Below are 17,554 nucleotides of genomic sequence, written 5' to 3'. Positions count from 1 at the left end.
TTAGGTTAGCACTTAAAGGTCATGTCAGTTAAATGTCCTAATTGCTCCCTAAAGGCAAAATCTTAATACTGGGCCTCAAGGTATCAGGCTGCCCACTGAACTTTCAAATTAGGACAATATGCCCCTCTAGTGGCTACTACTTGGTACTGCTTCATTTACTTTTCACTGAGCATCATCAGTATGTATGCATAGAGATGGCTGTGTCCAGGCTTCACCTCATTTAGTTATTCTTTTTCTCAACAGTCTAAACATGTATACACTGTGTACAGACATGCACTTTTTTTATTAATCTGATTTATTCTACAATTCTACTCTGCTGTATTAATTCTGCTTTATGGCTGTATAACGGATTGCTACTGTAATATTATAGCACAACGATTATGTTGGCTTACATTGTAGCCTACATATTGATAAGCTTTTAAAGAAACTTAAGCCAAAATATGTTTTCTTTTTTGTCATGTCCTGTCTCCCCCTGAAGTTAGGAAGAAACGTGTTCAGGCCACCTTTTTATCTGTGACATTGACATGATGTGGTTTGCATGTGATTGACGATGGGGATTTATTGTACATGCATCACCCCTGCTAGTAAAACTATATTCTGCCTACCATTTATCACAAATAATACACCATCCACCACCAGCTTATATGAAATGGTGGAATGTGGAATGGCCTTCCTAGCCATACATACATAGGCAGTTACATTTGGGTGTATTTATCTGCCCAGTTTCCTTTGCAGCCTCCTTAACTTTGCAGTTGTAGTTTGTTACCAAACACGGTCCAGCAGGCTGTTACTTTTTAAAGTTCCCAGGGTTGTTACCACATTAGGAAAAAGTGCCATTGCATGTTTTGCACCCACAACATGGAAGATATATGGAAGATGCATACATACATACATACAGTACATACATGTATGTATGTACGTGTGTGTGTACACGCACGCACGCACGCACGCACGCACGCACGCACGCACGCACGCACGCGCGCACGCGCGCACACTCGCACACACACACACACACACACACACACACACACACACACACACACACACACACACACACACACACACACACACACACACACACACACACACACACACACAATGTATATGTTTATAAACGTATAAATGTTCACACTAGTCTTTCAGTTAATCTTTCTCTTCTTCATTTGTTAGGGCCCCCAGGGGCCTGTTGGGCCACAAGGAAACCAAGGACACACTGGACCTCCCGTAAGTCAAACTAAACTATCTGTATACCTAAATGATGTTACAAAATACATGGAACATTCCAATATTATTTACTTTCTTTCTTTACCAAGGGTCTCCCTGGCGAGATTGGATTTTCCGGCAAACCTGGAGAGGCGGGGAAGTCTGTGAGTTGGTCCTCTTATCTCCTCAAATAAATGCTTTATTCTTTTCATTCATGTTTATTTAAAGAACTGAATCGTGCTGCCACACACGTGTAGTAACACTTAATCTTTGTGTTTTTCAAAGGGTCTACCTGGTAAAGACGGCCTGGACGGTCTTCCTGGAAACGATGGATCTACGGTGAGCACAGTAGCACTGCCTTTGCAGCAGCTATTCCCACGTTGGTGTTGCAGGCAACACATTGAGCTGATGCCTGTCGGATGAAATGTGCTATAAATATAAATACACTTGACTTGACAGGCGACAGGGGACTAGGCTGTAGCTGGGAGGCCTGTCAGTAATACTACTGTGTTCTGACCAGCATGGCACATTACTGCACTGCCGACTGATGCAATTCTGAACTCAACTGTTTGTGTACAGTACCTAAAACCACTAGACTTAGTTCACCGAAATTCTCTTGGGCTCTATACTAGGCCCTCTCCTGTTTTCACTCTAAATGACTGAATATCTTATAAATATAAAAATAGCCAATCTACAAGCTTGTAGATCAGCTTTTTTCGCCAAATGTTAGCCTCAGAGTAGGGATGCTAGTGTTGGTTAATGGGAGTTTATCCTTGCCTGATTGAGGGTCTATGGACAAGGGGTGTTGTTTGTTACCTGTGTGTAACAGTGATTGAAGATTGAAGGGCCGTCCACATCAAGAACTACAGTATATAACTAATGATAACTATAAATATATTGTTTTAAAAGTCGTTCTAACTCAAGTGGATGGCAGACGACAATGTTGAACAACATCGTTGGGATCACTTACGGAACAAGTTTGATGAACGACAGAAATACTGACAGCCATCAAAATGCACTCGTAGCAGGTTTACATGCAGCACATCGCTTGTATGTTCACGGGTCTCTGAAGTTCATTTGGTAGCTACTACAGTAACTCCTCTTTGACAATTGGCAGCCCAGGATACCATCAAATTGACATTGACATTTATGAATAAGTATATACTGTAGCCTATAATCTGGCTCTAATGTGAGTTTTCACTCACATTTACCTTTAGTGAGGGCAGCACTAACAGCCCACGCCACGCAGAGAGGAGAGAAAGATAGTGTGGAGGAGAGAGTGAGTGAGTGTTACAATTGATAAGATGACATCCTTTGTCATCCTATACATGTACCCGGTATGATAGATGTATTTCCTCTCACACAGGCACAGAGCAGTGCATCCGTCAGCTGATTGTCAGCTGTAGTCTGTGCAGTGTGTTCTCCCAATCTGATCTCTCAACATGTAATGTGAGGACAGACAGTTTCTGTGTGTCTCTCTCTCCTCTGCCATCTCAGAAGCACACGTTCCTGGACTCTGGACATTAAGAATTGTAGTTTCTTAATCATTCAAGTTTGTGTTTACTTGTATATATTAGTTTACTTATGTTTGTTTTTTGGAGGATGTATTTGTTTGGGTTTTCCCTGTGTTATTGTACCCCTCCTGAGCCACATGTTCCCTATACTCAACCGTTTTGTCTTGCCTTGTCAGTCATGTCCTGTGTTTTGCCTGTCACACCCACATCTTGTTACACAATACTCATGTTTTACAGCCAATTCTGGTCCCTGCACACTCTAGCTATTATTAGTTCCCTGTGTATATACTGTATACCGTATATATATATATATATCCTTGAGTGTTTGTCAGTTTGTCGTCAAATGTTCCAATGTTCTGTTTGTTTATGTTTCCAGTGTACAGTACTTGCATCTTAGTTTCTATAGTCTCTAGTTTCACGCCAGCCTGAACTCCATTAGCTGAGCCTTGGTCTCTATATTTGGTCCATTTTGCTTCGTTGCCAGGACAGAAAAATATACCACACCTGTCTCACAAACACAGTGCTGATACCTGGATTTGGCCATGCTCCAAATATCCCTGTGCGTGTCTCCAGGAATGGACACTGTACAATGACACTGCATGACAAAACAACAATGTGCATATCACAGTGACTCTGATGTTCACTGAAGGATAATGAAAGCAGTCTTTTCAGTTGAACATTGGCAAAATAGCTTACAAACAAAGTCATCCTTCAATGTCTTTCCGTGGAAGACAGTATTTCAGAAAAACACACTATATTTTCAAATGGGGGAATGTGGACAGAACATGCAGTGAAAAATATGTTGGCACACAGGATTGTGGGCAGCAAAGTGTTGAAGTTTGAGTGAGTAACGCTCCCTTAAAGGCTGATTTATACTCCATTGTATGATGGCTATTTCTGGCACGTGACACCATTGTACGACGGAGTATACAGTAAGGTTCTGCATATCCTTCCCTTACCCCTCCGTTCCTCTCTCTCTCCGACTTTCTGAGGTGACAGAATGTGTCATCCTCCACCCGCCTGGAGGGTTCAGTAAGTAACTGTACTGTGTATATATACTTGTGATATTGATAGAATTGTTGTGTCTCCAAAAGGGACCACCAGGACAGCGTGGAACAGATGGATTTCCTGGCAAAGCTGGCCCTAAGGTATGGTGACTTACCCAGTACCCACAGTACTGTACTTGCACGACACGTACCGCATAACAAGTACGCCTCATAGAAGTATACAGCTACCGCAACTCAACTCAAATTCGTTGTCACACATGGATTATGATGAGAACACATGAAAATTCTCAGTCGCCACGACTGATTTCAATCATTTGGAATCCATACAAGCCAGCATGTCTTCTTTGAAAAGCACGTCGAGCACCGAAAATAGCAGATCTACAAGCTCAAACTAGCAATGGAATACATGTTTAGAAGCATCTTCCATGAACATGAATGGTCTCAGAAATGTCATAAAAGCAAAGGGTCAAAGCCTCAACCTGTAATTTCTTCAATGGCCGGCCGTAAAACTGTAGAACAGCAGCAACATAGGTTTAGATTGATAATACCAAACATCATCATTACATTTACAGTCATGAGATTCGATTTTGCTTTATTCCATGTGTCACATCCATAGACCGTAAAAGAATATGGACAGCGTCACGCCATTGGTTTCTACAGACCGTAAATGAAGCCTATTTTGCAGCGATTTCAAATCCGCCATCTTTCTATATCCGGTTGATATCCGGTCCGAAATACGGCCGGAAATGAATGCTATTGGCTGAAACCGCAGCGAGGGCGGGTCTTCACTCGGTAGAACCAGTATAGAATCCCTAGAAACATACCCTACTTTATCATTAAAATTAAAATAAATGGGTCCATAATTTACCAAAACTCATATCATGGTGATTGAAAGAAGACTTTAAACTAGCAACTGGAAGCATTTAGTATTTATGGCAATGTTTATTAAGGTAATAAAATCAAGTGTAAAGTTCGTCCAAAAACCCATCCGCTTGAATAGAGCCTAATTGCTTCTGCAACCAGCAGGGGTGAAACAGCGAGACTACAGGCCATTCATATGAACTGTCACACTTCCTATATAGCCTCAATTTACAAGCCGGATGCTAGCCCCTCGATTACATCACATGTTTAGCTTCTTTGTGTGTACATGATCCATCATTGGAGTTTCAAGAAATGTGGAAAGAGAAAGAAACAGAACAAAACTCATCAGATATAGCAGGGTGAAATACATACATGAGGTGCGTGCTTAAGATAGCAGTGGGATGAGGCAGTCAAAATAGCAGCAATTATGAAAAGGTGTATTTGATATTTTGAAAATAACATTTTTGAATCCATTTAAAGAAAATGACATCCTACTTCCAAAGAGCTTTTAAAAGGGTGTGGAAGAAAGACATTGACTTGTTGAATGCTGTTGTCTCGTCCCCCAGGGCGAGGATGGACCTCCTGGGCCCAGAGGACCTCTAGGGGAGAGAGTGAGTTTTTTTTTATTGTATTTGGTGTGTATTGCATTATTTAATATTTTTGTCATGTCATGCAATATTCTATCCATATATCAACCTATCTGTTACAGGGGATGGCTGGGGCGCCAGGACAACAAGGAGTTGTCGGGGGAAGAGGAGACAGAGGAATGCCGGTGGGTTGGGTTGGGTTGGGTTTTTATATGTATTTTATCATTATTATCATTATGGCACTTTAGGGAAAGGATCGCTGTTACAACTATAAAAACCAAGTCAAAGGGTCTAAAAGCCCCACTAGCAGCCCCTAGAGGCATTTTATTAAATTGTTTTGATTACCGTATAAGTCCCGCAAGGGAACCAGTTTCAGCTTCATCCAGCTGATGGCTGCTCAGATGGATACGATTTGTAGTTAGAGGTAAAGTAAGTGTCTTGCTCAGTCTTCAACACAATGACCAGCACCGGTAGGAGAATCGGTGACCTTCTGATTGCCAGATGGCTTCTGTACCCATTAAGCTATGGCCGCCCTAAAGCAGCTCCTTACACACAACCAGACATTTTAGCCAAATGGTGGCGCTAGATTCGAGGAAAGACCATGGATGGAGTCACTAAAATTAGTAGGGCTTATGCTGCGTTCTGTCTATTAGATTATGAGATGTCTTGTGCGAAAGTTTGTCCTGAGGGTGGCACTAGATGATGGGATCCCTCGAGTAGTTCAATCCTCCAGGGAGCATGAATGTGTAGCAAGTTTCACGGCAATCTAGCCATTAGATGTCCAGATATGTTGTGTGCATTCAGCTACTAGAGCAATGGTTCTCAAAGTGGGGTCCAGGGACCCTCAGGGTTCTTTGAGGGGGTTCCAAATGGACCCTTACAGGTCTGTAACTCAGAGTGTACAAATGGAACCACTTTTGCGCACTCAGAGTTATAGAGGTCCTTGAAATTTCAACCTGGCTTCCCTATTTGGGACATGTTTGGAACTGTGGGACACAGGAAAAAATAAGACATTAAAAAATATTGAAAATAGCAGATCTACAAGTGGTGCAATGCGCTATTTTCCCTATTCATTGTGCTACGAACTATACAGGGCTTAAGTATGAATTTGTTCTGAAAACTGCAGAAAATAAGTTTCTTTTTACATTTTGCATCATTACAGGGAGAAAGAGGCAACAACGGAGGAACCGGGCCAAAAGGTGACAAGGGTGACAAGGTAAGGGAGAAATTACTTTAAATTATAACTAAACATCAACAAAAACCTCTCCTCTAACCCTATCACCACCCGTACACCATTTTAAGGTGGGATTAATTTGAGGAGCATATGCTGCGATAATGGCCGAACCCTTGTTCCGCATCGTACCGCTGGGTCATTAAGGAGACATCATCCTCGCTCATCACTCTGTCACAGTAATGGCCGCCCTGAGGTGTTATTGGCTGTAATAAGGTAATTAGCATGCAGCTAATGAACACGCTGTTTCTCTCCCCCCAGGGTGACGTCGGTGGCAGGGGGGCTCCCGGCATACCAGGAAATGTGAGTAAAAGTTGCTGTCTTTTTTGTAATTGTTGCAAATTAATAATAATAGTCATGTCTGACCTTTCTGCTTTTTAGTCTTAGCTTAACGTTTTTAGCCTTTTAACTTTTTCGCTCCTAATAAAGTTGTTTATTTAGATTTGTTTTGTGAAGCGACTTTGGGTACTAAGAAAAGCGCTATTAAGTCTGATTTATTATTGTCTGTGTTTTGTTGTGTGGTAATAGTGTATAGCACTGTTTCTCAACATCAGGTCCAGGGACCACCAGGGGGTCAAAAATATACCCTTTTGGGTCTGTAAAGGCCAGTCCACACCAATGCAAGTCCTTGCAACAAAACTGTTTTAGAGACCATTGCAGCGGTCTGGACTGACCAGTTGCAGACCGGTGCTATTTGGGATATTTGGTTGCAAGTAGTTGCAAGGAGTTGCAAGTAGTTAAGGAATTGCATTGGTGTGGACTGACCTTAACTCTGAGAGTGTACAAATGGAACCAAATGGACCCGTAAGGGTTCATTTGGTTCCATTTGTACACTCTCTGAGTTACATAAACACTGTGGATTTTACATGTAGATTAGAGTATAAAAAAGAATCATATCAAATGAGGGTCATTGGCCTAATGCATACAGTATGAAACTTGGGGTCCTTGAAACGAAAGTGTTTGAGAATCGCTGCTGTGTACAGCATAAATATGACAATAATATGTAATACATTGAGTGCAAAGAACGCATATATGCGTTCTTTGCGTTCTTTAGAATCCATCACTTGAGTGCCAAGAATGCATATATGCGTTTTTTTACATTCTTTTTTTTTAATTTGACCCAAAGACCAAGGAGATATGATTTTTTGAAGATTTAGACTCCCATCCACTTCCTTGTTAACTTAAAACTTAAGAATTCTGTATCTCGGCTCCTGAGTACTTTTTTTTTCTCAATGAAAAATCTCTGGCATAAAACAGCTAAAAAATCTGAAATAACTCTGGCATTCAAGGGGTTCAAGTTTGCAACTGTATGATGAAAACGTTCTCAGATCAACTGTGCCACCTATGACATGTGAATATGCATTGTTTTTGTTTGTATTTTTCTCGCCCTCCTATAGGTGGCCAATGTTATCCCAGAGCCTGGTGAGCCAGTAAGTGTTCAACTTATTTTTAGTCCCTTGGCCAAACGTGTTCAGTAATAACAACAATACCACACAATACCAAAGACCTTTTCTTCCTTTTTTTTTGTCTAAGGCAGTAGATAGATTGTCCTTGAAATGTAGACACAGCATAACAATCTTGAGTGGAACGAACTCCCCATTGCAGTTAGAACTGCAGACTCACTCCCAAACCTTCCGCCGTAATCTGAAGACTCTCTTTAGCCCATAGCACTTGCCCTAGCCTTGACAACCTTGCAGACTTATGCAAAGGCTAAAATGTCATTTTGATAGCATGTTATGTAGACAGATGCCAGATTGTGTGTATAGTTTCAATGTACAGATTTTTTTTTGATTTTATACTGTTTAGACTGATGATAGGTTCTTGGTTTACCTATGATCCTAGATGACTATTTCTATGCATTTGATGTATTGTGTTTTCCTTGCTTACTGTAAATCGCTCTGGATTAAGAGTGTCTGCTAAATGCCTTAACCGTAATTGAGTGCTAGCACAAAATAAAAGTTTAAATACGTGTAACGAATGGATGCTTATACTGTAGGTACACTGTCACAGTTAATTTAGCAGGGTGCTCTGTGATTTTGCTGTGCAGGTTATTTCTGATATAATTTGATGGTTGAAACAGATTGTGTTTGACACCTCGACTCAGTGAATGTTTGTCTTCACCTTCAGGGAATAGCTGGAGAAAAGGGAGAGAAGGGAGAAGCAGGAAGACCAGGGGAAGCGGTGAGTTTGGGCTTGGTGTCATCATCTGGTTCTTGCTTGTACAGTATGTCTTACTTTCTTTAATTTAGACTTATAGGCAAAGAAGTTGCAATGTGCTGAAAAGTCCACCAGATGTCAGTAGAGATCCAATTTGTTCTCGGCCAAATAAACACACTAACTGCTTCAACATGGCTGCTAGTAGGATAGTCACACGCACACACGTTACTCTCTCTCTTACACACACACACACACACACACACACACACACACACACACACACACACACACACACACACTCACACTGTTATAATTATCATATAGGCCAACTGTACGCGCACAAAGCTCAAAACAGGACTTGTCACCTCCTTTAATTTCACCCCAAACCGCCTCTGGTTGTGTGAAAGGCACCCTGTGGAGGTAATGAAATCCCTGTTCCATTATTCCTGTCACACACCATCTCATACAGGCCTTTCACATTATGTGGATATTATTATGTGTTACTATTATGTATGACAGCCATCCATTCATTTTTCCATTACCATTTTGCAATGATCATACCACCAAATGACTGCCATTATAGGAGGAGAGAAAAGAAATCCCTTTCCACAGTACCACTCACCACACTCACAGTACCACTCACCAAAGTTCCTCTTTGGTTTACTGGCTATGGTGTGTGCTGTGCACGTCCTAACGGAGCAGCGCCGCCTGAACCTCATAATCCCAATATCTCCCCTGTTGTCCATGGTGGAACTGGATGAGTGACCTGGGTGTTACTTTGGTGCCATACCCCGGACCAGGGTGGGGAGGAGGTGTAACAGAGTAGCCCTGCCTGAAGCTCCTAGGCCTAATATTTCCCCAAGGTGGAGTTCCTCTTTGGTTGAGCCCTATTGTGTTTGGTTTCCCACCGCCGGGTTCGAATCTCGGTTGTTACACGCGCATGTAAGAGAAGTGGTTCTCGAAGTATTCTTTGAGGGGGTTCCAAATGAACCCTTTACAGGTCTGTAACTCTGAGAGCGTACAAATGGAACCAAATGGACCCTTACGGGTCCATTTGGTTCCATTTGTACCCTCTCAGAGTTATGGAGAATAGACTATGAAGTGGGGTTGCTACACTTCTACTGTAATTAACTGTTTTGTGGTGTGTCTTTGATAGGGTCAAAGAGGGTTACCTGGTGAACAAGGGTTCAAGGGACTTCCTGGACCACAGGTAAGGAGCGCTTGACCTTGACCCCTTCTGCTCTGCCCTCAGCGTTTTGGAATACATATGTTCAATTTGTAAACTGTAATGATACATTCCCTGAGCTTTTACAGAATACATTTATCTATGCTAATTACATGTATATATATATATCACAATTTCTCTCATTAAAACCAGGGGCCAAAAGGTGACTCTGGACCCCAAGGAGAGACTGGACGCGTCGGCGACCCTGTGAGTTATCAGATCTGGTTTAAAAATGGAACACTGCATGTTCCGATGTACCGATGTCACTTCAATGAGTCATGTGTTCCTTCTAGGGCCCCCCTGGAGTGACCGGCACCCAAGGTGGCCGTGGATTGCCAGGCAACGTGGTAAGTCATTTGTGCTGAGGGATTAATCACAGTGTGTGGCGGGGGGGGGGGGGGGTTTATAATGACCTGAAAATAATTTTATCTTCTGTCGGTGTGTCTGGTTGGCATAAGTAGCTGCGTAGATGTAAAGCACTTAAAGCAGCACTACGCAACTTTTTTAACAACTATATAGCATATTATGTCCCACAAAATTATAAAGTTACCGTACATGTTTAAGCAATAACAATCATCCTTCCATAAAATAGACTCTGCTAGGGGCATGACTGTATTACTATGTATAGGGGAGACAATGAGTTTCATCCTGGCATTTGCCAAGGCACCAAGGCAGAACTGCCAGTCAAAGCGAAGACTGGCCAATCACAGCGCGTCCTCGCCGGACATGCTTGCAGAGACTCTTGGGTAATGAAGTCAAAGACGTCGGCTGCCATGTTATTTGTGTCCAAAGTGGCCACTGATGCCCCAAACTACATAGTGCTGCTTTAACCACTACAGAGGCCATGCAGTGTTCGATTCAGGTGGGATCAGGTGGGAAGCCAGCGAGGGGATTGCGTCTGAAGACTCCATGTGTAGGCATGTGGTCATCTACAGAGGTTGGCAGTGACAGAGACTGCAGTACCAAGGGGGATTGACAACAAATACAACAAAAACGGGGGGGGGGGAAACCATAATGTCAGTCACAACGTCATCCAGCATCATCTTCTCCGAGTTGCACCCCCTGCATTGTTGCTATTTTTAGTAAAGCTTTATGCCTTTTACCTTCAAAATCAGCCCTGGGTCGTATTCAATGGTGGAAAGTAACTAAGTGCATTTACTCAAGTACTGTACTTAAGTACACATTTGAGGTATTTTCAATACTGTTACTCCTACTTTACTACATCTCAGAAGCAAATATTGTACTTTTACTAATTATTTGAAAACTTTAGTTACTAGTTAGCCTACTTTTTGATTATTATTACAAAACATTAACCACTTCAGCCGTATTTAAACTTTGGCTATTTGAAAATAGCCGATCTACAAGCTCACAACGCTTCGCGATGCTACGTGTTGTGAGCTTGTATATCGGCTATTTTCTAAAGATTTGTAATACATTTTATGCATTTGAAAGAAATGGGACATTCTGCACAATGAGTACTCTTACTTTTGGTACTTTAAGTACATTTTGATGCCAATAGTTTTGTACTTTTACTCAAGTAAATTTTTAATACCAAACTTTTACTTGTAACAGACTATTTATTGTGGTATTGATACTTTTACTTGAGTAAAAAATTTGAGTACTTCTCAAATTGGTCGTATTGATAGATGGATAACTGCATGCATGAACCATGATCATCTATTGCATGCGTGACATGACAGTGAATGATGCAGTCTGACCATGACGACCATAACACTGTTCTGTCTCCTTATACGTAGGGCATCCCTGGAATCATGGGGCCTCCCGGTCCAGCTGGCCAGAGAGGAGACAAGGTCAGTTATCCATCACTTTCATCAAGGCTGAGGCCATGTTTTGGTATTGAACACATCTGAGAGGGTTTTCAATTTGGTTTCATCACTGCAGAGAGCGAGGGAGGGAGGGAGGAAGGGAGAGGGAGAGAGAGAGGGGGGAGAGGGAGGGAGGGAGTGAGAGAGAGAGAGAGAGAGAGAGAGAGAGAGAGGGGGGGAGAGGGAGGGTGTGAGAGAGAGAGAGAGAGAGAGAGACTTAAATGAAACAGAGTCTTTGATCTCATGTGTCCTTCAAGGCAATGCATGCTTATTTCTACAGCACAAGGCAATTAAAATAGGGAGAGAGGCCAACTTAAATGAAAACAAGTGTTTGACTTTGTACATCCTTCATCCTTTATTTGTTTAGGACAAGGCAATTCAAAGTGCTTTTCTCAAAGCTTTAAGCACTGAGACATGGAGACTTCGGTGTTACTCTTTCAAGCCATTATTTTTGATCAATGGACGTGGCCTTCAGAATAAGATCTAAATGCAAGTGATATTCAATCTCATGCTTTTGCTCTTTTCACAAGGCGCTACAATTTATGAATGTTTTACTTATACACAATATAATATTGTTGTTTTGATCTATTTAGCAGATGCCGTTCTTAAAGGCTGACTCAGTGAACAGATGCTTTGTTTTTGTACTGATGCTTTTCCCCCCCACACACACAAAGACAATCACAAATACATGCAGAACAGAGGAGAAAAATCGAAAATAAAAACAAAACATTTTCTTCTTCATCCCAGTGTTTCCCCACCAATCAGTCAGCATATCTCAACTAAGGCATGTCAGTCCATCCTGTACAAAGCAGACAGATTCCCACAGACCCAGTCACTGCTTTCCAAACAGCTAATAATCTATTGCTTTCCCTTAATCCATTAAGACCGGGAACGCATCTGTGTCATTTTAAGATTTTCCACAATTTTTCAAAAAATAGCTGATCTACAAGCTCATAGATTGAATGGGTTAATAGAGTGACCTTTTCCTAGACAAACATATCGTTGCTGTCGAGCGGAAACTCCATATTCTCACTTTTTGTGTTTTTTCGTAAATTAACGCCCTACTTGATCACGCTACAGCATCACGTCAAAAGCAGCAAAAGTAGCAGATCCACAAGCTCAAAACTTGAGCTTGTAGATCTGCTACTTTTGCTACTTTTGAATTTGAATCCTGAAAATGAACAGTTTTGGACGTATGAGGTTACCACCCGACAAGAGACGATATAGATAGCTTGTATAGATGACAATGCTATACATCCATTGTGCCTGCATTGATGCATTCATGTTTAATTTATAACATAAATCAAAATAGTTAGAGGTCACGTATCAAAGCAATACAATTATACAATTTTAAACAGACAGGCAGACAGACAGACAGACAGACAGACAGACAGACAGACAGACAGACAGACAGACGGATACCCGGTTCCGTGAATTAATAGATAAGCCCCGTAGCAAACAAAAGCTTATCATATTCACACGTTTTGTTCAACAAGATAATCTTCACAAATCAACACACCCTGTCGCGCGTTGTACACCACACATAAATAAACAGGATGGGCTCTTGTTTAAATTGGGCAAAACATTTAGGTGGCCCCTGTGTAGTAACCCTGTTGAAGAGAAAACCCAGCACCCAGCACTGTGTCCCAGACCAATTTGTATGGGTCGCAAGTAAATATCCCCTTTCTTCTTGTTTCCTAAAAAAATCCATTATTTCAAAATATTTAAAAAAAAATGTTTTAACAAAAAAGTCACAACTTCTCATCAGTTATAACAATTCCAAAAAATTGTACAAGTATTTCATAAATAAAATCAAATCATTTCCATAAATAGAAAAAAACGTTTAAGAAGTAGTGAAACTAGCAGATCCACAAGCTCGCAACACGGCGCGAAGCAACACGTTGCAAGCTTGTAGATCTGCTATTTTTTTCACTAGTTCCCGGGCAAACGTCAAATTTCTCTTTTGGGTCTCGAGCAAAAAAGTTTGGGAACCACTGATACAGAGCTTAAGTGGTTAATGTTATTATTTGACTGTGTGATTGGATCTAGGGTGAAGGAGGTAAAGAAGGGAAAGCGGGTCCCTCGGGACCACCCGGAGACCCAGGTGTGACCGGACCTCCCGGACCAACAGGAAAGGGCAAAGATGGAGAACATGTAAGTACAGATACTTTATTTCTATCGCAGTCGATTGAAAACGTCAATATACTCTGATCGTCCTTCATGTGTTTTGTATGCACTGCAGCGTGTGAAGTGTGACTTTGTGTCACCTAGACTGAAGAAATATGAACGTGTTCGCTTGGCTCACTTCCAATTAGTCAAATAAGCAATAGACCGTAGTGTTAAGTGCGTCCGTCAATTAGCTCTCCCTACCATTTAGCATTTTGTATTGCTCAAGTCTACACCATCCCCATGTAATTCACGTGGAAACATGTCACATTAATGCCTGATTTATGCTTCGGCGATGAAGTGTCATGTGATGTATCATCAAAAATAAGATTTTTTTTTCAAGACCTTTTTTTTTTGTGGCTTTTTCTGCCTTTATTTGATAGAATACAGTAGACTGACAGGAAATGGGGAGAGATTGATTGATTGATTGATTGAATATTTTATTAGGCAAAAAATGTAAAACAGCACAGTTACATTTAAAATACTTTGTCTAACAGGTCCGTTCATAAAAGTCCTTGCGGACTTGTTTCCAATGAGGGCCTTGGTATTCATAGGCATATATAGTGGCACCACAGTTCAAATATCATTACAAAATAAACAGCAAAAAAAAATAACACTATGTACAACAACAAAAATAAAAAAGAGGGGGAAAAAAAATATGTACAAGAACAGGGGGGGGGGGTCTGCTGTCTAACGGGAAAATGGTACTACCTCCTCCTTTGGCCTCCTGAAAGGTGATTTTTTAAGGCTCTTTTAAATGAGCCCAGCGAGAGATGTGGAGTGACACGCAGAAAAGGTCGTCGGGAACATTAGCAGCCTAGATGCCCGGACCGCTATGCCAGACGTCCGGGCCTTCAAATTCATTTTTATCTTGAAAATACCAAAATCTTCCAAGCAACATGACGCACGACACTTTAGCATTGTCCACTTTGAACCGGGCGTCCCTATATTTTGGGCATTATAAGCAAACGTTTCCAAAAATGTCTACAAATGTAGAAAAAGAAAACAAAAATCAAAAATAGCACAAATAGCTGATATCAGATATTTTTTTAATAGAAGACTAGACCAGCTCTGTGACCACAATGGAGGCCTGAGTGAGCACAGCCGGGGCCGTGCCAACACTTTCACCTGAATGGGCACATTTACTGTATAGCTGCAGCACTGCAGTGCAGCTCAACATGTTTGCTGATCATTCAGCAGCTCAGACATGTGGTCAATTGTGCTGACGGAGCAAACAGGAAGAACATTGTTAAGACATATCAGCTACACCGCAGAGCTAGCTCTCTGTGTGCTTTACTGTTGCCAGGTGCTAGCCCTCAGGCTGCACCATGCAATTATCTGACTACTGTAAAATAGTGGTCTCTCAAACTTTTTTTAATTTCAAGGACCCCAGGTTTGCTATGCATTAGGCCAGTGTTTCTCAAACTGGGGCACGTGGTGATGCTACATGGGGCACGTGAGGAAAAAGTGTAAAATGTAAAAATGTATTTTACCATTATGTTTAATGATAAAACAATCAATCATCAAAACTGTACTTACTTACTTTTTTTATGGCCACCGTTTAAAATAAATCTGCCCAGGGGGCACTAATTGCAACTCTTCCACTCCATTTCCTTTATTTGTAATATTATAATATAATTGTCTCCGCCAGGCCGAAAGGCATGGCGAGAGAGTATGTTTTCGCCCCTGTCCGTCCGTCCGTCCGTGTGTCCGTCCGTGTGTCCGTCCGTCCGTCCTGTCTGTGTGTTACCACCAAATCTCAGGCACCGTTGGCCCGGTCGCTGCGAAACTGTGCACACACACTCCCTGGATGCCAATTCAGAACCTCTGCCTCAAAATTTTCACATAGGCCTGTCATAGCGCCACCAGGAGGCCGATTTGTGCAAAACCCATTTTTCCCCATTACTCCTACAGTTTTTAACCAAACCTCATGCAAATCGGTACACAGTATCTCTATAGTCATGTGATCAACCCTGATCTGTCCGATTTCCCATATTCCATCCTCATTGGCTAAGGTTACCATCCAAAGTTTGCAGGATTGGTCCGTTTTGAACAAACTGCCTCAAATCATGAACGCAGCTTGCCATTTCCATAAAATTGCACACGCACATTCCCACTAGGCCGAGGAAGAAATGGCACTTAAAACTTTTCACATCAGCCTCAAGGTGGCGCTATAACAGGCCGATTTGCATTTTTAACTATAACTGCACCGATCTGCGTGAAACTTTGCACGCCTACTCCCTAGAGGCCAAGGAAAAACATCTGCACTGCATTTTTCACATGTGCTTTTTACAGCGCCACCAGGAGGCCGACTTATGTCAAATACATTTTTGGATATTAATCCTTCAGATTTTATCCAAACATCACGCACATCGGTACACAGTATCTCTATAGTCATGTGATCAAGACGCATCTGTCCGATATTTCATATTCCATCCTGATTGGCTAAGGTTGACTTCCAAAGTTTGCAGGATTGGTCCGTTTTGAACAAAATGTCCGAAATCATGAACGTGCCGTGCGATTTCCGTGAAAATTTGCACGCACATTCCCACTAGGCCGAGGAAGAAATGCCACCCTTTTCACATTGGCCTATTATAGCGCCACCAGGAGGCCACAATAACTTACCTGACCTGGCGGAGACCTGTGCTCCGAGGAGCACTTTTTCTAGTTTATATTATGTTCTTCAAAAGGTTAGCTAATATTTCATGTATAGCATCATACCAGCTATGGTTTACTCTTACAGATTTCCTAGGAAAATGTATTTAGTAAAGGGCGTGCTAGGATTGAGAAAGGGGGGGGGGGGTACTGGAGCCAAAACAGTTTGAGAACCACTGCATTATAGGCCACAGACCCCCATAACCTTGAGAGTGTGCAAATGGAACCAAATGGACCCGTAACCCATTTGGTTTTATTTGCACACTCTCAGAGTTACAGACCTGTAAGGGTCCATTTGGTTCCTATGCTATGTAGTATCTCGAGCCAGACTGTTGCCTCCCACAATTTCCAAATGCTTCCATCATACATTATATGTACTTCATACAGTCTGTACTGCATACAGTATGTACTTCATACAGTATGTACGTCATACAGTATGTACGTCATACAGTATGTATTTCGGAAGCGCTGAAAACGATCTAGGAGTAAAGCGGATGTCCCCCCTCCTCCCCGCTTCCGTTACGTCTTAACAGTCGCGTAACTTTGCCCTAATGTAAAGCAAATTAGTCCAAGCATATCTCGCTGCTTATCAGAAATGGAAATTCAAAAATGTGAAAGATGTTTTAAAAATATATTTTCGTGAACGGAAATGACGAACAGATGACAGCTTCCGGATTGGGCTTTTCAGGGGGTGTAGTTCCAGACTCTATATACTGTAGCATTAGGAGATTGTGGAATAGTAGTCTTGTGATGACACTAATTCCTAAGTAATCAATCATTTAGCTGGGGACCCCCCATGGAACCCCTGGGGGTCCCCCAGACATGTAATTATGTGCATTAACAGTAAAGAATGATACAGTTAAACCCATATGGAGGTTCAAATGTAATTGATATATCCTCAGAGGAGCTTATAATTCCAGTTGTTTGATGCTGTTGGGAACTGATGGATGTCATGTGTGATGCTTACAGGGAGAACCAGGACCTCCAGGAATTCAGGGTCCTCCAGGGCTAAAGGTAATGGGATGTTTTTTAAGTTTGGGAGAATGTGTGTGTGTGTGTGTGTGTGTGTGTGTGTGTGTGTGTGTGTGTGTGTGTGTGTGTGTGTGTGTGTGTGTGTGTGTG

General features: G+C 41.8%; 1 protein-coding gene across 3 annotated transcripts in view; it reads left to right on the top strand.

The window, feature by feature from the left end:
• col22a1 (collagen, type XXII, alpha 1) overlaps positions 1-17,554 on the top strand; it is an 89,592-nt gene that overhangs the window by 49,622 nt on the left and 22,416 nt on the right. For all 3 annotated transcript variants that reach the window (XM_080441557.1, XM_080441556.1, XM_080441555.1), the window contains 16 exons: positions 1,171-1,224; positions 1,314-1,367; positions 1,489-1,542; positions 3,812-3,865; positions 5,152-5,196; positions 5,295-5,357; positions 6,335-6,388; positions 6,665-6,706; positions 7,801-7,833; positions 8,531-8,584; positions 9,717-9,770; positions 9,939-9,992; positions 10,079-10,132; positions 11,543-11,596; positions 13,661-13,765; positions 17,402-17,446. In XM_080441557.1, coding sequence (XP_080297683.1) covers positions 1,171-1,224; positions 1,314-1,367; positions 1,489-1,542; positions 3,812-3,865; positions 5,152-5,196; positions 5,295-5,357; positions 6,335-6,388; positions 6,665-6,706; positions 7,801-7,833; positions 8,531-8,584; positions 9,717-9,770; positions 9,939-9,992; positions 10,079-10,132; positions 11,543-11,596; positions 13,661-13,765; positions 17,402-17,446 — 873 coding nt within the window. The remainder of the gene's footprint in view (positions 1-1,170; positions 1,225-1,313; positions 1,368-1,488; positions 1,543-3,811; positions 3,866-5,151; positions 5,197-5,294; positions 5,358-6,334; positions 6,389-6,664; positions 6,707-7,800; positions 7,834-8,530; positions 8,585-9,716; positions 9,771-9,938; positions 9,993-10,078; positions 10,133-11,542; positions 11,597-13,660; positions 13,766-17,401; positions 17,447-17,554) is intronic.

This window comes from Gymnoscopelus braueri (assembly GCF_963280865.1).
Source record: "Gymnoscopelus braueri genome assembly, chromosome: 11".
Classification (NCBI taxonomy): Eukaryota; Metazoa; Chordata; class Actinopteri; order Myctophiformes; family Myctophidae; genus Gymnoscopelus; species Gymnoscopelus braueri.
Note: the sequence above shows the minus strand (reverse complement) of the source record. Positions and strands in the feature narration are given on the sequence as shown.